The sequence below is a fragment of the Nesoenas mayeri genome (assembly GCF_963082525.1).
Source record: "Nesoenas mayeri genome assembly, chromosome: 9".
NCBI classification, from domain to species: Eukaryota; Metazoa; Chordata; class Aves; order Columbiformes; family Columbidae; genus Nesoenas; species Nesoenas mayeri.
Genome location: NC_137557.1, coordinates 27,792,221 through 27,818,656, shown reverse-complemented (window position 1 = coordinate 27,818,656; position 26,436 = coordinate 27,792,221). Strand labels below are relative to the sequence as shown.

The following is a 26,436-nucleotide window of genomic DNA, read 5'->3' as shown; positions in this document are numbered from 1 at the left end:
GATCAGCGCTACCCCGATTGGCACCGGCTTTCCAGAACCCGGGATGGCACTTGAAATGACTTTCGTGCCCCTGGAGCGCAATGATAGCCCAGGATCGTCTGACAGGCGCGAGGCACGCTTCCCGAACTACGCGACAACAGACGCGGGCTGGAGCGGCCCTGCCCGGCGCATGCTGGCGTGGCGCTGTAAAGTTCCCTGACCCCGTTTATCTGCCCAAAGGGGACTGCTCCTGGACTGCCCTTTTCTGCCTGAGAACTTTTAACCCTCCCTGCAGTTCCCAGCCCCTTCCCAGCCCTTGTGCCTCCACTTAACTTTTAGAGGGACAAGGGACCAGATCCATCTCCAACAGAGGAAAATGCGACGTGGGCTAACGGGGATCTTCCTGTAGTTGTCGCTTTCTCCATCATAACCTACAATAAGGAAAGCCAGGACACACATATGATTAGGCACCCAAATAATATTTATCGGTAGCAGTCTATGAGTCATTGCTCGCCTTGGCTGAGCTCCGGGAGGTACGTTTGAATGATCTACTGGGGGCCGCTGCATGCTGCAAAGGTCCTGGAAACAAAACACTCTTCTAGGAGAGGAGATTATATTTACAGCTATTAATACAGCAATACAAACCAAAAAACAACACTCCATCTTCATCGTGGTCAAGAATAGCTGAAACAGCTCAAAAGCTGCCGACTAGCCGAAGGAGCAACAGAGAACCAGCACTGAAGCAGTCCTGGAGCAGAATGAGCTCCCTCCCCGGGGACTGGGGCTCAAATACCCTGAGCCCCGCCCACCCCTTCCTACAATCCCCTGGAAAGGGGAGGGATCAATCACCCCAGGCCTCGCTCACCACCCTCATCAAATCACCTGGACCCTCACTGGAAATGACAGCACCTGCACTCCTGTCGGGCTCTGTCAGACACTGTTGGTTTTTGTGAAGCCCTGTCGAGACCTCTCAGGGCCTGTCAGGCTCTATCAGGCTTCGATGGGCTCTGTAGGGCTCTGTCGAGACCTCTTGGGGCCTGTCAGGCCGTATCAGGCTTTGATGGGCTCTGTAGGGCTCTGTTGAGACCTCTTGGGCTCTGCTGAGCCCTGTCAAGATTTCTCTGGCTCTGTTGAGGTCTCCAGGGCTCTGTCATACACATTGAGGCTCTATCAGGAACTGACAAGATTTGTCAGGCCCTGACGGGTCCTGTTGGGCTCTGTCAAGCTTTCTCAGGCTCTGTGAGGATCCGTCAAACTCTCTCGGGCCCTGTCGGGCTTTGTCAGGCGGTGTCGAGACCTGTCGGACTTTCTCAAGCTCTCTCAGGCCCTGCCTGGCTCTGTTGGTCTTTCCTGAGCTTTGTCTGCCCCTGTCATGCTGTTGGGTACATGGCTCAGCAGGGGAGGGGAAGGAGTTGTAGGTCTGTAGGCCACACCCCCTGCAGGGAGCCCACCAATGGGGGTGGAAGTGTGGGTCAAGGGGGAGGAGCCCAGCTGGGAGGGTGGGGTGCTTGGAAAGGGGGTGGGGCCTGGTTGGGGCACACCCCTCTGGGAAGGCACATTGGGGAGAGCTTGGGAGGGGGGTGGGGTTAGCAGTGGCCCCGCCCACACTTTCAGCCCCACCCTCAACCCTAAACCCCACCCCCAAATTCCTCACTGGAAATGGAACAAACCACATGCTTAAGGTTTTTTTACATTATTTAATTTTATTGGGTGAGAATTGGCCCCAAAACCAGGTTAAAAATCCCCCAGCATGGCCCTGGGGGATCAATGTCAGGATGGCAGCGGCACAGCGCTGCCCTTTTCCAAGATGGTCACCAGGGGTAAACAGAGTCACAGGTCCCACCACCCACCTTGGGCCCCACCCCAAAATGGCCGCCCTAGGCAGGCCCCGCCCACCTCAGCCCCACCCTGCCATTACAGGCTTGGCAGCCATGACAGCCATGGCCCCGCCCACCAGCAGGGACACAGCCACCAAGATGGCCACCCATCAGGGCAGCCATCTCGTTCCCATGGGCAGGGTGCAGGGCCACAGGGGCAGCCAATGGGAGTGGCCGATACAGCCGGGAGCTGCTGCCTGAGCACGGCCCAGACCAACAGCCCCTCCGGCAGTGCCAGCATGGCCGCCAGCCCCCCCCAGCCATCTTGGATTCCAAGCAGGGTGGAGCCCAGCAGCCACGCTGTCCTCATTTTCTGTTGTGCACGGGGCCCCGTGCAGCATCGCAACCCAGGACATCTGGTGGGCCGAGGGGACCCAGGAATGTGGATCTATGGGCAGAATGCAGAAGCTGCGGGGTGCTACATATCAATGGGGCAGAGTGCTGGAACTATATGGTGCTGCAGAGCAGTGCTGTGGATGTATAGGGCAGCCCGGATGTGTGGGGCGCTGTGGGGCACTGCTGTGGGTCTATGGGGCAGGGTGCAGGAGCTACAGTGTGCTGTGGGGCAGCATTGCTAGCCTATGGGCTAGTGTGAAGAAGCTATGGTGTTTTTTGGGACAGTGCTGTTGATCTATAGGGCAGAGGAACTGTGGGGTGCTGTGGGGTTACACTGTGGGTCTATAGGGCAGAGTGAACAAGATATGGGGTGATGTGGGACAGCACTGTGTGTCTATGGGGCAGAATGGAGATACAGGATGCTGTGGAACAGTGCTGTCCATTTATGGGGCAGAGTATAAGCAGCTATGGGGTGCAGTGACTCTACAGGGCAGAGGGGCTATGGGCTGCTGTGGGTCACTGTGTGGGTCACTCACTTGTAGAGGGTTCAGCCTCTTCAGGGGTGTTTCACCCCACAACCCCCTTGACCCCACAGCCCCCCTGACCCCCACACCCACCCCACAGACCCTTGTGACCCACCCATAGTGGGCAGTGCAGGCGTGGTCAGGAGGGAAGAGTGGTCAGGTGGAGGTGTGGGGTGCTGTGGGGCAGCACATTGCACCAATGGGGCAGAATGCAGCACCTATAGGCTGCTGTGGGGCAGCTCTCTGGGTCTAAGGGGCAGAGTAGAGTCCTGTGCGGCACCACTGTGGGTCTATGGGGAAGAGTAGAGTCACTATGGGGTGCTGTGGGGCACTGCTGTGGATGTATGGGTCAGAGTACAGGAGCTATATGGTGCTGTGGGGCAGTACTGGGCATCTACAGGGCAGAGTGCAAGAGCCATGGTGTGCTGGGGGACACTACTGTGGATGTATGGGGCAGAGTACAAGAGCTATATGGTGTTGTGGGGCAGTACTGGGCATCTAGAGGGCAGAGTGCAGGAGCCATGGTGTGCTGCGGGGCACTACTGTGGATGTATGGGGCAGAGTACAAGAGCTATATAGTGCTGTGGTGCAGTACTGGGCATTTATGGGACAGAGTGCAGGAGCCATGGGGTGTTGTGGGGCAGTACTGTGGATCTATGGGGCAGAGTGCAGGAGCAATGGAGTGTTGTGGGGCAGTACTGTGGATCTATGGGGCAGAGTGGAGGATGTCTGGGGTGCTGTGGGGCAGTGTTGTGGGTCTATGGGGCAGAGTGTAGGAGCTATGGAGCACTGTGGGGCAGTACTGTGGGTGTATAGGGCAGAGGAGCTATAGGGTGCTGTGGGACAGCACTGTGGATCTATGGGGCAGAGTACAGGAACTATAGGGTGCTGCAGGGCAGCACTCTGCATCCATGGGGCAGAGTGGAAGACATATGAGGTACTCTGTGGCAGTGCTGTAGATGTATGGGGCAGAGTGGAGAAGCTATGGGGTGCTGTGGGATAGCAAGCAGGAGCTATAGGGTGCTGTGGGGCAGTGTTGTGGATCTATAGGGCAGAATGGAGGTGCTATGGGGCACTGTGTGTCAGCGTGTGGTTCACTCACCTGCAGGGCGTTCAGCCTCTTCAGGGGTGTTTCACCCCACAACGGCCCCGTTGACCTCACAGCCGCCCTGACCCCCACACCACCCCATAGACCCTTGTGATCCCCCCTCCCGTCTCTGCCATGGTGTGCAGTGGAGGCGCAGCCAGCTGGAGGGGGGGGTGGGGAGGGCGCAAGGTCAGCCGGAGAGGGGGGGACGGGGGGGCCGTCAGCCGGAGTTGGGGGGGGCCGTCAGCCGGAGTGGGGGGGGGCGCGGTCAGCCCGAGTTGGGGGGGGGCACGGTCAGCCCGAGTTGGGGGGGCCGTCAGCTGGAGTTGGGGGGGGCGCGGTCAGCCCGAGTTGGGGGGGGCGCGGTCAGCCCGAGTTGGGGGGGGCGCGGTCAGCCCGAGTTGCGGGGGCGGCCAGGCTGCCTTCACTGTTCTCTGAGCAGGAGCTGCAGTGGGAAAGGGAAGGAAAGGGCCGTTATTTGTGTCACAGTCCTGGGAAACAGCCCCAAATCCCCCCGCTTCAATATTAACCCAGTGAGCAAATTAACTGCCAAAAAAATTGATCTTAAAAGCTTCTTTGAGCACAAATTATCCTAAAAACAGCCCCAAAATGAAGCAAATTGAATTTGAGACCAAACAGCCTTAAAAATCTCAAAAGCCCGCCCAAATATGGTCCCTCACAGCTTTATATAATAAGATCTATATGTAAAAATAGTTTAGATACATCACATAGTAATTATATAAATATAGATATTAATATTATATAATGAATATCATTATTATTACAATATTCTGTTATATATCATTATATTATGTCATTATATATTAATTATAAATTGCATTAAGTAATATCAATTCATATTAGTTGATCAGTTAATTATATCAGATTATATATTATATATATTTCTACTATTCATCATTTAGAGTAGTATATTACTATATTGATTTTATCTATATATTTAAGATTAATATTTAATAATTAAATAATATATATTTAATTAAAATTAAATTAAATAATTTTAATTTAAATTAAATTAAAATTAAGTTAAATTAAATTAAAATATATAAATAAATTTTAAAATACAGTGTAAACAATTAAGTGGGTTCAGGGAGGCGGTGACCAATCAGCGCCTTCCTCTCCTCAGAGGCAGCGACCAATCAGCACCTTTCTGTCCCTCGGAGACAGCCGAGCAGGGCTGAGCCCGCGGGAGGCTTTCCCGCCAGACGGCACTGGCCAATCAGCGAGCGTCTCCTCGGCCCCCGCAGCGTGAGGGGAGAACGGGACGGGGGAGACAAAATGGCGGCGGGTTAAAAAAGCCCAATTTGTTCCCGCTTAAATATTAATTCAGTAAATTACAAATAAATAGATTTTTAAAGCTTTTTTTGGGGCGCAAATCAGCACAGATCCGGGACCCCCAGCTCTGGACACGTTCAATAAAGTGAATTCAGCCCTAAAACCCCCTCAAAAAGCAACGAAATGCCCCTCCCGACTCTAAATACAATAATTTACACACTTAATTCAACAACTATTCAAATTATTTTAACAATTAATAATTTAAACAATTAAGCGGCTTTAGGAGCCTCAGAACCGCCCAAAATGCTCAAAAAAAACCCCTCATAAAACCCAAAAAGCCCCGTTTAAACATAATAACTTAAATTAATAAGCGGTTAAAAGAAAAAACCGCACTGGGACTCGCAGTCCTGGGAAACAGGACATATAATGTCTATATGTCTATATAGACATATAATGGGTGCCTACTAACGAACTAACACTTTAAGGCTTAGCCACACAAGAAATGCTTAGTTTAGAGCTTTATGTTAAGAAGAACAGAACCACATCGAATGCCAAGATAAGAAGTTTTACTGCACCTAGCTGTAAACTTGAGGAGACAAGATAACGAAGATTTACAGCAAAAGGGGGCGCCAGTCTGGTTTCATTCAACTTGGCAGCTTGGGTCCCAGTCAATTCAACATAATGAGCCAAAGGTAAAAAGTTCACTGTGACGAAGCTGAAGGAGCTTCATCCAAAGACCCCTCCTCAAATTCACCAAGTGGCACTGCGCAGGCACAACAAGTGAGCGTCTATGGAAATGGTTCTCTGAGACTCATTTTAATCAGAAGCGGGGAAAGGTTATGAATATGTGCAGGCGTTCCTGGGGTCATTATGAATATGTAATACCTTACTGTATTTAAGCACACTTCTTATTGTTTAAAGGTGTGCGTGTTGGGCGGAGCGAATCCCCCGCGCACCCAGCGCTGTTTTGCTCATGCTCTAATGAACACGTGTTTAAGGAATACAAGGAATTGGATTAAACGTTGTTTATCCATAGAAAAAGCGTAAGTTATTTATTTTAATTGGTGACCCCGACGTTAAAGCCTTGGATGGTTTTGTGCTATCCCAGGCTCAAGGGGGGCGCCCCACTTTAATAGCAGCCCTTGGACTCGGGTATGCAGAAAGCTACCAACGCTATACAAAATTAAAGCATAAGCAAAAGAATTGAGCTCCCTGAGGATTACTGCAGTACACCCGTAATTCAACGTGCCCGAAGACCCCAGCAGGAACAGCGGACTGTGAGTACTGCCGGGTCGGGTGGTGTTATTGGTGCTTGTGTGCTGAATGTGTGAGACGTAACGTAGTTACGAAGCGAGTGCGGAGTCCTTCTAAGTGCGTTTCCAGTTTCCCGCGAGGGACTTGGCCACTGAAGGGACGAAGTGAAAGCACAAAAGAGTGAAAGAAGCACCATTTGGGATGGGCCAGGGGAAAAGTAAGGCCCTAGGTTTTCGGGATCCCAGGGGAGGGAGGCCCAAGAGGTCGAAGGGGAGCGACCTACCAGAAGTACCCCCAGACAGTCCCTTGGGGGTAATGCTAGAATTTTGGGATGAGGAGAAGTTTACTCAATGTAAGAGTAAAGAGAAAATGATTCAGTATTGTATGGTAGAATGGACTAAGAAGGAAATTAGACCTGATCACGTATACTGGCCTGTTTTTGGAACTTTTGATGATTGGACGTGTCAGGTTCTGAATTTATATGTGAATGGTAAAGAACCTTTTAGTCAGGAGGAAATGGATTATGCTGCTTGCTGGAGGGGTAGTTCAAAAATGATAGGATTGTATGCTCTCAAGAAAAAAGAGGATGAGAAAGGTTCCTGGGACCCGTTAGAGGCTTTACCTCCGCCGTATCACAGGCAACCCCCGTCTCCTGCTGAAAATATCTCTACCGCTCCCACGGCTCCAGCCCCCCCTTCCTCCCCCCCTTCAAGCAGGACAAGGAGTAAAACTATGAGTTGGGAGGAGTTAGAGGGTAAGAGTGAAGGGAAATTATACCCTCTTAGAGAAGTGCCTACGGGGGTACTGCAGGGGGCATAGGGTTTGTAACAGCGCCCTTAAACACTGGAGATGTCAGGAATTTAAAGAAGGATATGGGGAAATTATTAGATGATCCGATAGGTGTGTCAGAGGGGCTGGACCAATTTTTAGGCCCCAATATTTATACCTGGGAGGAACTCCAGTCTATTTTGAGTATTTTATTTACCGCAGAAGAAAGGGAAATGATTCGAGTGGCAGGTATGCGAGACTGGGAAAGGAGACACCAGCAAGGACCCCGGGGGGACCTAAAATGGACAACCCAGAGACCTAATTGGAATCCCCAGGACCCACAAGGGAGACAAAATATGATAGATTTAAGGGAAATGGTTATACAAGGTATCCGGGAGGCAGTCCCTCGAGGACAAAATATTAATAAAGCCTTTAATGAGTACCAAAGGCAGGATGAATCCCCCACAGATTGGCTGGAAAGACTTAGAAAGAGTATACAGATGTACTCGGGATTAGATCCCGAATCCCCTGTGGGTGCCGCATTATTGAAAACCCAGTTTGTAGCTAAATCTTGGGGGGACATAAGAAAGAAATTAGAAAAGATAGATGATTGGCAAGACAAGGGGTTACAGGAGCTTCTGAGGGAAGCACAGAAGGTGTATGTGAGAAGAGATGAGGAAAAACAAAGGGCAAAAGCAAAAGTCTTAGTAGCTGCAGTGAGTGAGTGCCAGAAAAAGGAAGATAACACGCTGCTTAGGGAAGAACAGAATTCACAGAGAGGGAGAACAGCCCCAATAAACTGGATGCCTAGGAACAGACCACATGGAAGGTCAGCCCCAGTAAACGGGATATCAGTTAACACAGGTCCACGGGAAAGCATTCCTACTTGTTATTATTGTGAGAAAAAGGGGCATATACAGCGGGTGTGTTTAAAAAGGGAGGAAGATGAGAAAATGTTTAAAGAGGATGAACAGGGGTGTCAGGGGCTCTATTTTTAGGGGCCAAAGCGACTAACGAGCCCTTGATAAAACTTAAAATAGGCCCCTATCATGAAAAAATAACATTTTTAGTAGATACGGGAGCAGAAAGATCCACAGTACAGCAGCTTCCCAAAGGATGCACATTAAGTAGAAAAACTGCTTTTGTAGTTGGTGCAAAGGGAGAACCCTTCAAGGTCCCTGTTTTATGTGATGTAGAAATAGAATCAGAAAAACAGATGTGCCTTAATGATTTATTGTTAGTTTCTGAAGCTGAGAATAATTTGCTGGGGAGGGACTTGATTGTAGCTTTAGGGCTGACCATAGGGGTCGAGCAGGGGGAGTTGAAAGTGAAGATTTATACCTTAACCCTGAATGATGAAACAGAGGTCAGTCCTGCTGTGTGGTCAGCCCCTGAAACCGTGGGGAAATTAGAAATAGAACCTATAAGGATAGAAGTAATAGACCCGGACACTCCAATTCGAGCGCGCCAATATCCTATTCCCCTGGAAGGAAGAAAGGGATTAAAACCTGTAATATAAAGGTTGCTAAAACATGGCACTTTAGAGCCGTGTATGTCTCCTCATAATACCCCAATCCTGCCAGTCCAAAAGGCAGACGGGACATACAGACTCGTTCAAGATTTAAGAGCAGTAAACCAGCGAACTAAAACCCGATTTCCCGTAGTGGCAAACCCATATACTTTACTAAATCAGATATCTCCCGAAAATATTTGGTATAGTGTAGTGGACCTAAAGGATGAGTTCTGGGCTTGTCCTCTAGATGAAAACAGTAGAAATTATTTTGCATTTGAGTGGGAGGACCCTGACACGGGGAGAAAGCAACAGTTAAGGTGGACTGTGCTGCCCCAGGGATTCACTGAATCTTCCAACATGTTCAATCAAGCGCTGGAAAAATTATTGTTAGAATCTGAATCGCCTTTGGGGGTGAAACTCATACAATATGTAGATGATTTGTTAGTTGCTGGAAAGGAAGAGGAAGCAGCGCGAACAGGGACTATTAGATTACTCAATTTTGGGGGGGGAAAAGGACTGAAGGTTTCAAAAAAGCAAGTTGCAGTTCGTAGAGCCAGAAGTAAAGTATTTAGGACACTGGCTAGCGAAAGGGCAGAAGAAGTTAGACCCAGACCGAGTGTCAGGGATTATAGCCTTGCCAGCGCCAAGAAGTAAGCGAGAAGTCAGGCAATTGCTGGGTCTATTAGGATATTGCAGACAGTGCATAGAAGGCTATAGAGAGAAAGTAAAATTTTTATATGAGAAACTAGTAATGAACTCACTCAAATGGAGTGATGAAGATGAAGAACGTTTGAGAATATTAAAAAAACTCTCTGATGATAGCCCCTGTTTTAAGTTTACCTGATGTAGGGAGACCATTTCAGCTTTTTGTAGAAACAACTAACCAAACTGCACATGGAGTATTGACCCAAGATTGGGCAGGGAGTAAGAAACCTGTAGGGTATTACTCAAAATTATTAGATCCTGTAAGCCGAGGATGGCCTACATGCTTACAAGCTTTAGTGGCAGTAGCTTTGTTGGTGGAGGAAGCTAAGAAAGTAACATTCGGGGGGGAATTAACTGTTTATACCCCACATGATGTAAGAGGGATCTTACAACAGAAAGCAGAGAAATGGTTAACAGATAGTAGGATGCTGAAATATGAAACCATTCTCCTGAGCTCCCCTCACTTAGAGCTGAAAACAACGGGAGCTAGGAATCCAGCACAATTCCTATTTGGAAATGTAGCTGAATCTTCTAAACATGATTGTGTGCAGTTGATAGAATTACAGACTAAAATCAGACCTGATTTAGAAGAAGAAGAGGAATTAACAAAAGGAGAAAAGTATTTTATTGATGGGTCTTCAAGGGTGGTAGATGGGAAACGAAAATCGGGATATGCGATAGTAGATGGAAAAACTATGAGCGTTCTCGAGTCAGGATCTTTAAGCCCTGCGTGGTCGGCACAGGCTTGTGAGCTTTTTGCTCTATATTGAGCATTAGAACTTTTAAGAGGGAAAAAAGGTACCATATATACAGATTCCAAATATGCTTACAGAGTGGTGCACACATTTGGAAAGCTTTGGGAAGAGAGAGGGCTTGTTAACACTCAAGGGAAGGGGCTAGTACACCAAGAGTTAATAATCAGAGTGTTGCAAGCCCTGAGAGAGCCCTCAGGGATAGCAGTGGTCCATGTAAGGGGACATCAGAGAGGAACAGGGTTAAGAATTAGAGGGAATAATTTTGCCGACCAAGAAGCCAGGAAAGCAGCAGTGCTACCTTTCAGACCAGTTGTTTTACAGCCTCTGAAAGATGGATCAGAAAGTACAGGGGAGAAGTCGTTCACTCCAAAAGAAATGCGAGAATTAGAAAAGATAGGAGCACAACTTAAAAATAATAAGTGGGTATTACCAGATAATAGAGAAATGGTTCCAAAAAGTTATGCTAGGGTAATTTTACACCAGTTGCATCAGAGAACTCATTGGGGAACCCGAGCATTGGGTGATCAATTTCTTAAATATTTGGGGTGTTTTGGGATATTTGAACTAGCGAAACAAATCACCCACGGGTGCGTGACTTGTCAAAGGATAAATAAAGGAAACATGAGGAGGGCCCAAGCAGGGGGAAGAAAAACTGCGTATAGACCTTTTGAAAGGATCCAAGTGGATTATACAGAACTTCCAAAAGTGGGACGGCACAAATATCTGCTAGTTATAGTGGATCAATTAGCACACTGGGTTGAAGCCTTCCCAGCAGCAAGAGCTAATGCTCCGTTTATGGCCAAGATACCGTTAGAACAAATCATCCCCAGGTTTGGGATGATTCTGGCCATTGATTCCGATCAGGGAACGCATTTTACATCCAAAATACTAAAGGCTGCAGTATCTGCTTTAGGCATAGCCTGGGAATATCATACTCCATGGCATCCCCAGAGTTCCGGAAGGGTAGAGAGAATGAATCAGACTCTGAAACAACAACTCTCTAAACTGATGACTGAAACTCAGTTATCTTGGATAAAGCGTTTACCTTTAGCTTTACTGAACATAAGGACAACGCCTAATTCAGACACTGGCCTTTCCTCTTATGAAATGTTGTATGGCATGCCGTTTACTCAGTGGACGCCTACATCCTCTCCTGAAATTGCAGATTTATCTTTCCAACATTATGTGATTATGGTAAACAAAAATCAAAATGAACTAAGAGAGAAAGGGATTTTAAATCAGACTCCCCCTTTAGGGTTTCCGATTCATAAAATCCAACCTGGGGATAAAGTACTAATTAAAACCTGGAAAGAAGATACTCTAACTCCACGATGGGAGGGGCCTTTTCTTGTTTTGTTAACTACAGAAACACCTGTTCGGACTGCAGAGAAAGGATGGACACACGCATCTCGAGTTAAAGGACCCCTGACGGAAGAAAGAACCTGGAAAGTAACTCAAGAACCAGGGGAATTGAAATTGAAATTAACACGGGATCGGTGATGTAACTACTATCAGTATGGTTCATATGAATGTTCAGTATAAATGAAAATCAGAATGTTTTAATATTTAAGCATGTTAAACTAAGTTGTACATGTGATTCTCTTATCTGTATTTGATGTTTGGGTTGTAATGAACTGTGGTATAAGCATATCCACGAAGGGAAATTACCAACAGGATTGTGTAATAAGCATTTAAGAATAGAAGATAAGGAAACCAAAGCTAGGTTGAGAATTCTAGCAGTCACTGGAGGAATACAAAAAGAATAGTGAAGAATGATGGGAGGTACTTACTAAAGGTGTGGCTGGTAACTTAGAGAGTCCACCAGTGACAGGAAGAATAGAGTTCTGTGTTGTCCTGTTGCTCCTGGGGAGTGAAGGCCAAGAGTTTGGAATACGATCAAAAGTCACCACCTAACGGCAAAAACAGGAAAGGGGGGGACACTACCCTTGCTGCCGAGAAGATGATGAACTCGGCTGCCAGCTGCAACCTGGTAGGCCAGAGAGGCAGAGGGTATAGAAACCTGGACCTGATCCTCTTGCTAGGACTGGTGACTTATTGTTCCCAACTTAGCCTGACCAACCCCTGTACCAAATGCTATGAGCGTGTGAGAATAGGACGACTGACACAATATGTTCTCAGTTATCACACTCATGTTAATTCTGGGGGTTATGACAGAACGAAATTGGAAAAATGTGAAATCCAAGGGCAGAAGTTATGGGTAGCAACTAACCTAGGAAAAGGTGGACTCGGTGTAGGCTTTGTCTCCTGCCCTAGGGGAGAACAGAATATCTGTTTTACACAAGCTGGTATGTGGGGCTATTCAGATGGAGGGGGAGTGCAAGATCAGTATAAGGAGGAGTTAGTTAAGAATGCCACTCAGGAATTGAAAAGGAGGCAAGAGAAACAGAAATTGGTACCGAAAAATAGTGATTGGTATGAAGAAATAAGGAAAAAAGACAAGGGATTACAATTACCAACAGTAGGGAAAAACCTGTTTATAGATCTTATGGAAAAGATAGCCCGGGAATTAAATGTCACATCATGCTGGATATGTGGGGGGTCTCAAATGGCAGAACAGTGGCCTTGGAGAGGAGAGAGTGTAAGCCCAGAAGGATTACTGGTATGGAACAGGACTCATGTAACTCAGGAAAAAAGACCAGAAGGATGGGTATTAAGTCACTTAATAATAGGGTAGGTATGCATATCAAGGGATGATGGTAAACTGGATTTTACTGAATACGTTGGACAAACCCCTTGTAAGTTAGTGTTACGAGTAAATTCATCAAATACCTCTATTCCTCCTACTTGGTGGCCAGGTCCACCTAATGGATATTGGTCTCGAAATTGTAGCCTGGGAAATGAAACGATATGCTGGAAGAATTGAAGCAAAGCAAATCCTTTTGAGGAAATTGGGGATTTAAGGAGATATTGGCAGAATCCTGGCTCTACCAATGTAAACGAACCATGGAAAGCTCCTGATGGATTATTTTGGATATGTGGGAATAGAGCTTATAATGAGTTAATGCCTAAATGGAGAGGGTCTTGTACAATCAGGATAATTCAACCAGCATTTTTCCTTTTACCAAAGGAAAAAGGGAGTCATCTGGGGAAACCTCTGTACGAAAGTTTAAACAGAGAGAAGAGGGGTTTAATAAATGTCCCCATAGGAGGAACGCAAACTTTGAAAGATGATGAATGGCCTGCAAAAAGGATAATTGAGTACTATGATCCAGCCACCTGGGCCCAAGATGGAAGCTGGGAATACCGTACCCCAATATATATGTTAAACCGAATTATCCGGTTGCAAGCAGTGGTTGAAATAATAAGCAACCGGACAGCTGAGGCACTGAATCTTATAGCAAGACAATTGTCTCAGACCAGGGCTGCAGTGTACCAAAATCGGGTAGCCTTAGGTTATCTTTTACCTGAAGAGGGGGGCGTCTGTGGGAAATGGAATACTTCTGAGTGTTGTTTGGAAATAGATGATAATGGGGAAGCTATAATGAAAATAGCAGAGGAGATAAAATGAGTTGCACATGTACCAGTACAGAAATGGAATTCTATACTTACTAGCCATTGGTGGGATAACTTATTTGGGGGAGCCTGGTGGAAGAAAATAGGGTTCATGATAGTATGTGCATTTCTGGGTTTACTGTTTGTACCATGTATGATCCCGTGCTTTATTCGGTTAATACATTCAGTAGTCCAAGGCATGCAAATCTCAGCCATGCCTATAGATCCTGAAATGGCAACAAAAGGAACAGGGTATAAATCGATGATTTTAAAAGATAACACCAAACTGGACCTAGCCACCACTAGGCAAGTACTAGCTAACTTTGAGGCCAAAGCACGAATCAATAGGATAAAAAGAAAAGGGGGGAATTGTGAAAAATGCAGTTGTGATTCGTGCTAAGATGTTTACAGATATAACCAAATGAGGCACGGTCTCTGAACCTGGAAAAAGGTGGTTAAGTTCTATGTAAAAAGTTATGAAACTTGCTTATGAAGTTATATTGACAGAGGGAACTAACATTTTAAGGGTTAACTAAACATATAATGGGTGCCTACTAACGAACTAACACTTTAAGGCTTAGCCACACAAGAAATGCTTAGTTTAGAGCTTTATGTTAAGAAGAACAGAACCCCATTGAATGCCAAGATAAGTAGTTTTACTGCACCTAGCTGTAAACTTGAGGAGACAAGATAACGAAGATTTACAGCAAAAGGGGCGCCAGTCTGGTTTCATTCAACTTGGCAGCTTGGGTCCCAGTCAATTCAACATAATGAGCCAAAGGTAAAAAGTTCACTGTGACGAAGCTGAAGGAGCCTTCATCCAAAGACCCCCAAAGACCCCTCCTCAAATTCACCAAGTGGCACTGCGCAGGCGCAACAGGGGAGCGTCTATGGAAATGGGTCTCTGAGACTCATTTTAATCAGAAGTGGGGAAAGGTTATGAATATGTACAGGCGTTCCTGGGGTCATTATGAATATGTAATACCTTACTGTATTTAAGCACACTTCTTATTGTTTAAAGGTGTGCGTGTTGGGTGGAGCGAATCCCCCGGACACCCAGCGCTGTTTTGCTTATGCTCTAATGAACACGTGTTTAAGGAATACAAGGAATTGGATTAAACATTGTTTATCCATAGAAAAAGCGTAAGTTATTTATTTTACTCTGCAACACAGGCGGCTTCACAATGCTCACGCCCCTTGCACGTTAAAGCCACGGCAGCTTCTGCTGTAGTTATTGCCGTTCCAGTGCATAGTCAAAACCAAGGCTAAGCCGCATTCTTTACTTCATTTGATGAGGTTATTTATAACCGTTTAGTTTCTCGCTGACAACACATCTGTTAATTCTTAGTTAAATACAAACTAAGCTCTCAGCTTCTAAACAATGTGTTACTTAACCTTCCGTCTCCCTCTTGTCATGCAGAAGGATCTAAAAGGCGAAAAATGTCCCCTCACCGTGCAGGCGGTCAGAAAGCGTTTCCCTCACGTCAACCGGTTAATGAGGGCTACATCTTCTATAACTTCAGCGCAGCATACGTTAACTTGGCAGCTTCTCTTCAAAAGCGAGAAGAGAAAACAGGGACAGGCATCTGAAAAAACAAGGCAGAGATCAAAGCAGCTGGGAACATCGTGTCACTTACACGTGCACGTACCACCACCCCCCAAAAGGGGGGGGGGGCTCCCCTAGGAAAACAAAGCGGGGGCAGCGCCCCAAACAGCCGCAGCCCCCGGCCCACAGCCCGGCAGCTGCCCCCCGGCACGGCAATGCTGCTGGCCAGCCTGAGAAGGGAGCTGTTCGTGCCGGCCAACATCGATACCCCCGCTTTTCCAGGCACTTTGGAGAACTCTATTGGCCAGTGTTGCCCTGGTACATTTCCCTTGTCCAGTTGCTCTTGTCTGTCCCCTGTATACAGTATTAAGGTGGTTTTCTAGACACATTTCACATTGCCGGGTCACTCGTTCGCAAAGAGTTTATAAATTCGCTCTTACCTTTTCATCTAATCTCGATAGAGCGCATCAGCTCCTCACGCCATGAGGCACCGCTGCCCTCCCATCGCTGGTGACAGCTTCTTTGGACCCTAATTCTAATTTGGCTATAAATCTCCTATTCATTTCTTAGCCTCTTTGTCACAGTTTCCTGATGGTAGTTGGAGGAGACAGCCACCTGGGATCAGGGACGTGGCTCCTGTATCGGTCTCTGTCCTTTCCGTGGCTGGTTTTACAGCGGCGCCTGCCAATTTATTTCCAGTTTCCTGACCAGTTTTTCCCTTCCGAGGCCCTCTGCAACGCATGGCGGTGACTTTTCTAGCAACAGCACAGCTTCCAGCAACTGGAGCATCATGTTCAATCTGCCTTCCTTGTGCTGTGAATAAACTTTATGCTTTTCAAATGGCTTCAAGGGCATGCACCATTCGAAAAACCTGCTTAGAATCAGTGCAAATATTAATCTTCTTCTCTTTGCGTAATTCTAAAGCTCGCGTGAGAGCAATTTCTTCAGCTTTCTGGGCAGAAGTCCCTGCAGGTAAAGGTTTCGCTTCCATTACCTGCTGGGCAGCCGTCACCGCACGCCCGGCTTCGCGTACCCCTGGCTTTACGCAAAGCCGCTTCCATCAGTGACCCAGGAGCCTTCGGCATCCTCCAGCGGCCGGTCCCTTCAAGCCGCTTCTGCTGTTGCCAAGCACTCGTGGGCCACCGACTGCAAGACGGATCCGCTGAGGAAAGAAGCCGCACCGACAACGTTAGCAGTAGCAATATTTACACCATTAAACGTTCTATGGAGGCACCGAGGGAAGGATGTTGTTTGCACACAAACGGGGACCTGACCCCGTCGGGGGGACGGACACTGACACGCAGAGACCTGACTGCGAAGCCTGTGGGTCAAACAGCGTCTCTGCCCCCCGGCAGCTTCTCTTCAAAAGCGAGTAGAGAAAACAGGGACAGGCATCTGAAAAAACAAGGCAGAGAACAAAGCAGCGGGGGGGACAGAGGAAAAGAGGCCGGAAGAGCACCGAGGAATGGGGCAGAGGAAGGGTTAGGTTTAGACACAAGGGCTAACAAGCCCTAGGGGTGCCCCGTGCTTCGGGAATTCGCTGGACCTGTTAGTGTCTGCTGTATGACGTTCTCAGCTGACACCTGGGAAGTTAAAATACCCGCAAGGACAAGGGCAGCTGGTCTAGATATATCCCTTAATTCCTTACAGGATAATTCATCGGTGTTGTCGTCCTGGCTGGGTGGTCGACAGCAGACCCGCACAACATCTGCTTTATTCGCTTTCCCCTCACTCCTTACCCCAGGCTCCCAACTGTTGTGGTCAGCGGCAAGCACCGTGCCACCCGCCCCCACCCTGCGTGCAGCGCCAACCGCCAGCTCGCCCGCCCTGCCGGCCCCGAGTGGCCTGTAACACCCCCCACAGCGCGCCGGCCACGGGACGCAGCCCCCCAGGCCTTGCTCGTGCCAGCGACGCTGTAACTCTGGGACTGGGCCTGAGCTGCTCAGGCCTCCTGTTCACTCCTTACGCTGCGCGCAGCAGCACAGAGACGCTGGAGCTGTGCACCCGTGTGCCCAGCACGCCAGAACGGACTGGAAGACCCCGCCAGCACAGCGCCCCTGCAGCACCAGCGTGCTGTCCTGTGGCTCATCACCGGCAAGCCTGGTTTGCTTTCCTTCCCCCTTCAAATCTAGTTCAAAGCTCCTCCAACGCGCCCTGCTAACTCCTGTGCAAACACTCCTTTCTCCCTCTGAGCCAGGGGCGCCCCGTCTGCTGCCAGCAGCCTGGGGGCGTGTATCGCCATCACAACACCCCAAATTCTGCTGCTGACACCAGCCACGGAGTCAGGGATTGATCAGCTGGGTCCTGCTTCTTCCAACACCATTCCCTGCAACTACAAGGATAGAGGAAAACACAACCTGTGCTCCCGAACCCTCAACCAGTGGTCCCAAGGCCCTGAAGTCTCCTTTGATCGCCCATGGACTTATTATTGCAACTTCATTGCTGCCTACCTGAAAAAGCAAGAATGGCTCTGAGCACCATACCGGGTAGGAAGTTTTCTTGTAACATTTTCGGCCCGGGCCCACGGGGGCAGCAGACTTCCCTAAGAAGTGGGTCTGCTCAGCGTATTGGGCCTTCTGTTCCCCTCAGAGCAAAGTCTCCTATGACAGTGACCCATCTTTTTTTCCTGTTGAAAGTGGTTTTGACTCTGAACGGTCACGGGGAAATCTTATCAACGTGTAAAACGCCTGATGGGAGAGCAGAAAGAAGACAGAGACAGAATGTTCTCAGCAGCAGCCAGCAACAGGGCAGGAGGCAATGGGCACAAACTGAAATACGAAAGAAACCCATTTACACACCAAAACCCCTCATGTTTTACCACAAGGGCAGTCGAGCGCTGGTACAGGTTGCCCAAAAAGGTTGTGGAGTCTCCACTGTAGAAATGATCAAAACTCAACTGGACAATATCCTGAGCCACCTGTTCTGGTTACACCTGCTTTAAGCAAGGGTGCTGAACTAGATGATCTCCAGATGTCCCTTCCAGCCCCAGCTGCTCTGAGAACACTGCATTTCAGTAAAGAGCAAGGTGTTCAGAGGTCAGCTCTAACTCAAACCGCCAAGGAGCACGACAACCCCGCCAACGCCACCTGCTTCAAGAGGGCACTACTACTGCGCACCCGCCGCCACGGGCACCCCCGCGGTGGAGGCACCGTCTCCCCGGGCTCGCTCGGCTCTTACTGCGGCGCAGGACAGCGTCTCGGCGCGCAGGAAGCGCCAGTCCCCCAGCACGGGCTCCGCCGCAGAGCGGCCGCCGTACACAAACAGGAACCGCTCGCCTGCAGGCAAAGACAACCGGGTGCGGGAAGTTATAACCTGGCACGCCACAAAGGCAAAAACCTCTGTTTGCATACAGAAATTAATGCAGTCGGGCAGAAGTTTTATATTAGGACACCACGCAAACTGACAAACATCTCCAGATTTTAGCAATAAATTGTTTCATAGATACAATAATTACTCTTGTATCTAAATCTTTTATAAGATGCACGGAAGACCAAGTATCTTCAGGAAGAAGCTGTATTCTTCAATTCCTGGTCAAAAGACCCCCATAATCTCCTTATGCAGTTTCTGGATGTTTAAGGTCTGAATGGGAATCACACACTATGGCCTCAAAAGCAAAAGGAGAAAACATGTTTTTAATGGACTTAAGAAATGAATATTTATGCAACAGAAAGATTACATGTGTAGAACTAATAAAACTAGAAATAGCAATCATCACAGCAATACAATGACATGTACGTATCCCAAGAAAACAGATAAATCCTCACACGACAAGAATGTGTATTTGTTAATACAAACGGGAGATAATGATAATCTAAGTGTGTAGGAGTTCATCTGGAGAAGCCTTAAAAAGGAAGAACAAAAGGTGAAAAAGTATCATAGAATGGTTCGAGTTGGAAGAGACCTTAAAGACCACAGAACAGTTTGGATTGAAGGGACCGTCCCAGCTCCCCAGTCCCCCTGCCATGAGCAGGGACATCGTCACAGCTCAGGGTGCTCAGAGCCCCGTCCAGCCTGGCCTGGGATGTCTCCAGGGATGGTTCATCCACTACCTCTCTGCCCAACCTGGGCCAGGCTCTCACCACCCTCAGGGCAACAATTCCTTATATCCAGCCTCAATCTCCCTCCTTTAGTTTAACCCATCACCCCTTGTCCTGTCACAACAGGCTCTGCTCAAAAGTCTGTCCCCATCTTTCTTATGGGCCCCTTTTCAGTCCGGAAAGGCCGCACTAAGGTCTCCCCAGAGCTTCTGTTCTCCAGGTGAACACCCCAACTCTCTCACCTGTCCCCAGCAGAGCTGTTCCAGCCTCGGATCATTCCTGGGGCTGCTCTGGCCCCTCTCCAGCAGCTCCATGTGTGTCCTGTGCTGAGGACCCAGAGCTGGACCAGCACTGCAGGGGGGTCTCACAGAGCGGGGCAGAGGGGCAGGATCCCCCAAACCTGCTGCCCACGGGGCTGGGGACGCAGCCCAGGACACGACTGGCTTCTGGGCTGCAAGTGCACGTGGCTGGGTCATGGCCAATCTCTCACCCCCAGCACCCCCAGGTCCTTCTCCGCAGGGCTGGAGCCTGGGTTGATACTGGAGCTCCCTCCATCTGCACTCTGCATTGATCCTGGTGCTTGCTCTGACACAGGTGCAGCACCCTGTACCTTGCTGAACCTCATGAGGCTCGCGTGGGCCCACTTCTCCAACTCTCCAGGTCCCTGCGGGTGGCATCCTGTCCCTCAGGCGTGCCAGCTGCACCACGCAGCTCGGTGTCATCCGCAAACCTGCTGAGCGTGCACTCGATCCCACTGTCTCTGTCACTGAGGAAGTTATTAATATGGACCCTGACGGGACACCACTTGTCCATCCAGACACTGAGCCATTACCCACTACCCTCTGGATGTGTAATACACAAAGAGAAGCCTGTGCTGGAGACCCATGAACATCCTTCCCCATCCGTGCAGAGAACTCAGGGGATGAGAAGAACAACAACTCAAACCCTTCCTTGGAGGTTTTGCTGATGTTTCCTCCTCCCTTTCAGCACACCAAGTGGCACTGATTGCATTACCAGGAGCTGACTGGGACTTGCAGGGATTTCCTGAGGTCCTAGTCATAAGACGGGAAGTCCCCAGGAGACACACACAAAGCAGCTTGTTCTCACTTGGCTAACAGACGACACTTCCACTAACCTGCTGTTTTCCATGTAGGTGAGCACCACCTCTGCTATGAAGAGGGTGGGGGTTTCGCTGACCAGTCCTGCTCCCTCCAGGGCTCTCTCCAGCTCACACAGCTCTGACAAATCCACTCCCAGTAACTTATAATCCTCTCCAGAAAAGGCAATGACTCCTGGGAGACAGAAACGGCACCATGTCCCTACACAGCCGATGCAGTACTGGGGCCAAAAAGGGCAATCGAAGAACCAGCCACACAGGCAAGCGCTCCCGAGACTGTGCACACCGACTCCATCCTCCAGGACAAGTACACGACAATCCCCATCGCTAAACGAACCATTAAGGGATAACGTGAAGGAGCAACCCATTAAATGCAGATATTAAACTCCATTATTCCCAATGTAAACTTCACCCACAGAATTATCACATTTACTATAACCACACAACTTTATCGTATTTCCTTTAAAAACGTTTTTATAGAACCACTACAATTCAGAATCAAATCTCAAGTGCTCTCATTCATAGACCTTTCAGCTCAGTCTAAGAAAGTACCACTGCTCTGGCAGGATCTGAATGGTTTGCCCTGCAACCATGAAGCCGTTGTCATGTTTTCATGGTTTGTTTGGCTTTTGAACGGATTTCACCTGTGTAACCTGGCGCTGAATCCTGACCGTGCACGTGTGAGTCCCCAGGACCAGTCTCACACGTCGCCATTCTTGGAAATAAGTTCCAGCTCATTATTTGCGAGCACTGTCATGGCATATTTCTGTACTCCATAAAAATACCATAAGCTATAGCTTGTCGGCCCGTTTCAACCAAAACCAAATAATGATCAAAGCAAACTGCAAAGTACCTTTAGAAATCACCTACTCTATAGCTCTGTATTAGTGCAATCCAAGAATTGTACCTGTCTTGAGAACTGTCAATCTCTGCTGCTCCCAAAGGCACCCGTTACTGGAGGCAGAACAGCCTCCTTCAGAAGATCATTTCTATAACAGCTAACTTGTCTATCCCTCACTTCCTGCCCTCTGGACACAGATAACAGGGTATTCCCAACTCTTTTGACATTCCCAACTCTTTTAGTCTGAGTAACTGAAGAAGATTGGTAGGGACAGAACTCTTTGCTGCTGATATTAAAAATGTGCATGGATTCAAGAGGAAACTGAACAAGCTCGTGGCAAAGCAGCTCACTAAGACTTGTTCAGCTGCTCGCCGGAGTCAGAGACTCGTGCTCTGTAGCTGTCTTCCATCTCTATTTAAATTGATTATTACAGTCTAAATGCAGGGCTTACATATGTCCCTGTTGTATTTCATTCCACATCTTCCAGACCATTCGTGTACTTTGTCAAAATCCTGCTCTCATCCACCACTGCAACTCCCCCAGGTTCCCGTTGGTTTATTACATTTTAACCTTCTATAGCACATCACCTAGAAGACGAATGGAAACCTTGAGGGAAACCGCATGCAGGAGGCACCTCTAGTAAACCCCGTACTTTCCATTTTGCCACTGAACTGCCCCTTAGTACTTAGCATAATAATCCTTTCAGCTCTGCTTATATTCTATAGCAGTTTCATAAGGCTCATATTTTCCTTCCTTGGAGAGAAGGAAAAGTCGTCAGGTAACATAACACCTGATGTTTTACTACAGTCAAGACAGCTCAGAGTCGCGCCTTCTCTCCTACCCAAAACCACATGAACCGCAGTGTAGTTTAGGCTGGGAGGAGCCTTTGGAGGTCCTCCAGCCCAACCCCTTGCTCACAGCAGGGTCACCTGTATCAGGCTGCTCAAGGCTCTGTCCAGTCGAGCTCTGACTGTCTCCAAGGCGGGAGACTCCACCACCTTTCTAGGAAATCTGTTACCGTTTCTAACTACTCACATGGCAGGAAAACAAATCAAACCACCAAACAGCGCAACACCTGAACATTTTCATTATACGGAACTGAACTGCCCGTATTGCAACGAGCAGCCGCTGCCCGCTGAAGGCGGGCCCTGCAACCGGGAGCCGGCCCGGCTCCTCCGCACGCCACCACCCGGCGCCCAAGGCCGCAGCACTGCCCGCTTTCTGCCGCAGCACCCCCGGGCAGGCTCCCGGCCGCCAGGGACCCAGCGCTGGCACACAGACAGACACCGAACCGGGCCTGATGCGACCTGCTCCTAACAAACCCATTCTGCCAGCCTTGCATTTGTTATCTCACAGAGCTTACCAATCATTTCTTTTTTCCTGTCTTTTTCAGAAAATGAACATGCTTTTCATCTACCACTCTGTAGTTCCTCTACCATCATATCTCACTTGTTAAAAGCTGAAACTGCATTTGCTTTTTCTAAACAGTACCTAGAAAACGTTCCACAAATACCATACCCAGCTCTTCCCCTCCAGCCTCTCCCACCAGCGCCGACAGCTCTTTGGGTGTGTTGATCAGAGCGGCTTTCTGGCGTGCCACACTTGGGAAATCCACCTCGTACACCACAGCGCCGTGCAGAAGGCCCATGTCCTTCAAACGGAAGAATAACGAGTCGAAGCCAGGGCCCAGAGACACGATCTGCAGAGAAAGTACCAGAACAAAGTTATACACAACTCTAGCAGCGTCCTGAGCATCTAGATGTGAGAAATACTCAACAACATACTTTGCAGAGCGACAAGATCAGGCAATCGTCTGCAAGAGGTAGAAGGATTTTGTGTAGTTATTGCTCCCTCCGAGGTATTTCTGCTGAAGCCGCAGGTGGCCAGCACAGCAGCGCCAGACTCCCCGCGCTCCTCTGGGAAAGGCCCCGCGCCGCCGCCGAGCACTTGCTGACGGCGCCGCTGCCGCCGGTGCTCTGGACCTGCCGGGACAAGGACGCAGCGCTGCCCTGAGCCCGCCGCGCCGGCTCTGCCGACCGACACCGCTCGGGCGCCGCCTGCGCAGACACCCGGTGGGCTCCCCGCGCGGAGGCGCGGCGCTGCCCGGCCTGCCCACCCGCGCGCTGCCCGGCCGGCCCACTCGCGCGCTGCCCGGCCTGCCCACCCGCGCGCTGCCTGGCCTGCCCACCCGCGCGCTGCCCGGCCGGCCCACTCGCGCGCTGCCCGCCGGGCCCACTCACGGCGGCGGGGCGCGGGACGCCCGTGCGGCCGCGGCCCATCCTGCCCGCCCCGGGAGGCCGCGCCGCAGCGACGGGAAGCGCGCGCGCTCTGCCGGACGCAGGAAGTGACGCACCGCGCGCGACTCCCGGCAGGGGAGTGTCAGGGCTGGAGAGCTACCGGGGAGCGCGCCCCCAATGCCGGTCCCGGTCCCCGGGGTCCCGGCCTGGCCTGGCCGCCAATGGGCTCCCGGTCCCGGAGTCCCGGCCCGGCCGTCCCACTCCCAGAGAGGCCGCCGCGGCACCTGGCGGACCCGCGAGCGCAGTCCCGTGCCCGGGCCCGGCAGTGAGGGAGAGCCGGGAGCACGTCGCCATGGCAACGAGCAGCCTGCGCGCGGTGAGCGGAGGAGAAGCGCTGTCAGGAGCGGGAGCGGAGCTGCCCCGAGCCCGGCGGCTCTCGGGGAAGAGTGTCCGTGTCCCCGGGAGGGTGCGGACCTGCCCGGGGCAAGGTGCCCCTCCCCCCGGGGGGGTGGAGGTTCCCCGGGACAGGGTGCAGAGTTCCCTGGCGGGGTGCAGAGCTCCGTGGAGGGTGCAGAGCTCCGTGTCGGGGTGCAGAGCTCCGTGGAGGGTGCAGAGCTCCGTGTCGGGGTGCAGAGCTCAGTGTCGGGGTGCAGAGCTCCGTGGAGGGTGCAGAGCTCAGTGTTGGGGTGCAGAGCTCAGTGTCGGGGTGCAGAGCTCCGTGGAGGGTGCAGAGCTCCGTGTCGGGGTGCAGAGCTCCCTGGGGGGTGCAGAGCTCAGTGTTGGGGTGCAGAGCTCCGTGTTGGGGTGCAGAGCTCCATGGGGGGTGCAGAGCTCCCTGGGCGGTGCAGAGCTCAGTGTTGGGGTGCAGAGCTCCATGGGGGGTGCAGAGCTCAGTGTTGGGGTGCAGAGCTCCATGGGGGTTGCAGAGCTCAGTGTTGGGGTGCAGAGCTCCGTGGAGGGTGCAGAGCTCAGTGTCGGGGTGCAGAGCTCAGTGTCGGGGTGCAGAGCTCCATGGGGGCTGCAGAGCTCAGTGTTGGGGTGCAGAGCTCCATGGGGGTTGCAGAGCTCAGTGTCGGGGTGCAGAGCTCTGTGGAGGGTGCAGAGCTCAGTGTTGGGGTGCAGAGCTCCATGGGGGGTGCGGAGCTCAGTGTTGGGGTGCAGAGCTCCGTGGAGGGTGCAGAGCTCCGTGTCGGGGTGCAGAGCTCAGTGTTGGGGTGCAGAGCTCCGTGGAGGGTGCAGAGCTCAGTGTCGGGGTGCAGAGCTCAGTGTTGGGGTGCAGACCTCCGTGGAGGGTGCAGAGCTCAGTGTTGGCGTGCAGAGCTCCGTGTCGGGGTGCAGAGCTCAGTGTCGGCGTGCAGAGCTCAGTGTCGGGGTGCAGAGCTCCCTGGGGGTGCACTGCCCAGGGGCAGCTCTGTGTGTGCAGGGGCTCAGGAGCAGCTCAGACCAGTCCTAACGAGAACTGGGGTCTCAGCGTCTTCTCCAAAGAGAGAAATAAATCCCCATCTCCCACTGCACACCCAGACAACCAAGAGTGGAAAACTGAAAGCACAGACTCCTTCCCTTGCAGCTGTTCCTGTATCAATGTTGTTGTTCAGAAGGACCCTCTGCCATGTCTGTGGGGGGATCTGGAGCTCTGAGCAGCCCTGACCCACACAGCCCCCTTCAACCCCATAAGCTCCCTGCCTGCCCTGCCGGGGGTCGCTCCTTCCCCCCACAGCTGCTGCCATGGGATCTCCCGGGCAGGCTGAGCGCTGACCCTGGCAGGCGGCAGAGTCCCTGGCCGGCACAGCCCTGGGGTGCAGGGACCCTGCTCTGCAGGACAGCCCTGGGCACCCCTGGGTGCTCACCCTGCAATCACCCTCAGCAGAAGCTGCCATCATGCCCTGTCCCTCTGACAGTGCAGCAGGGAAGCGCTGGTCTGGACCATGTTCTTGTCCTCTACATGAGAAATACTGTGAGAGAGACCTGACAGATCCTGTAAATTGTGGGATGTATCATCTTTAGGAGATCCCTCCAGGAAATGCAGCTGCATTGTCCTACAGCCAGAGACTTACCGTGTTAGAACTGTGAAGATTTGTCTCTCAGTGAGCCCTCAGCAACCAACTCCCCACATTGCCTTTCCCTCTCTGTGCCTGTCTCCTGTGCCCTCGGTGCTGCAGGCAGAGCCCTCAGCCCTGCTGCGTGTGCAGAGGAGCTGCTCCTGGGCAGAGCTGTCTCTCTGCAGCGCTGCCGCTGCCATGAGCTCCCTGTGTCCCAGGAGCCCAGCCCAGCTCAGCAGCACAGGAGCAGCCCATGATGTCCCTTTCTCTGTCCCCTCTGGGCTCCTCCAGGTGTCCCTAGGGACCAGGGGCACATCCTTTCAAACAACCTGAAGTAATCAGTGATGTTGATTCTCTCTCCTCTGAAGAGACACATCATTGTGTTCTTTGTATTAAACAAAGAATTAGTATGAGAATCAACTTTTCTTGTCCCATCATTAGACAGGACACCAGGAATATTACAGCAAAGGATCTAATTCTTCCAAGCTGGGGGAGGAATATCTTCAGTTGAATGAGTTCAGGCATTTTATCCTGGTTTTATACTCCTAGGTCTAGAGAGACCTTCATCAATCTCTGGCCATGTCACGTCTGTGCTCTGATTCAAAGCCTTTGCACACATGGGCTCTTGGACACTTGGTACCAGGTTTCTCGTGGCAGGTCAGAGCTGGGCTGGTGCCACAGCTGGGGTGGTTCAGCCCAGATGTGAGGCCATGTCCTCAGCCAGGGACCTGACTGGGGAGCTGGAGCTGTCAGTGCTGCAGACAGAGCTGTGACACGGATGGAATGAACTGCCAGGCAGGGTGGCAGGAGTGAGTTCATCTGGTCTGCAAGGACAGCAGCTGCCAAGCACAGCAACAGTCCAGATCAGAACTCAGTCCAGACCTGTAAAGCAATTCAAGTTCCCATAATGAGCTGTTACTACTGCAGGAACGGTTAAAGGAGAAACAAAGACACTTTGTAGCTACTGATGAATTTAATAAGGAAGAGAGGTGAGAATTCCTGTGTCCTCTTGTCC

General features: G+C 50.5%; 1 protein-coding gene across 1 annotated transcript; it reads right to left on the bottom strand.

Moving 5' to 3' along the window:
- Nucleotides 1-18,255: 18,255 nt before the first annotated feature.
- LOC308043841 (putative leucine carboxyl methyltransferase 1) lies at nucleotides 18,256-23,476 on the bottom strand (the record flags this gene model as incomplete). The annotated part of the gene is made up of 6 exons (XM_080350157.1): nucleotides 23,386-23,476; nucleotides 22,930-23,127; nucleotides 22,664-22,844; nucleotides 20,323-20,479; nucleotides 19,832-19,953; nucleotides 18,256-18,425 (listed from the first exon to the last, which is right to left on the bottom strand). Exons 3-6 carry the CDS (start codon nucleotides 22,791-22,793, stop codon nucleotides 18,256-18,258), a joined length of 579 nt encoding a protein of 192 aa, XP_080206283.1. The 5' UTR covers nucleotides 22,794-22,844; nucleotides 22,930-23,127; nucleotides 23,386-23,476.
- Nucleotides 23,477-26,436: the final 2,960 nt, after the last annotated feature.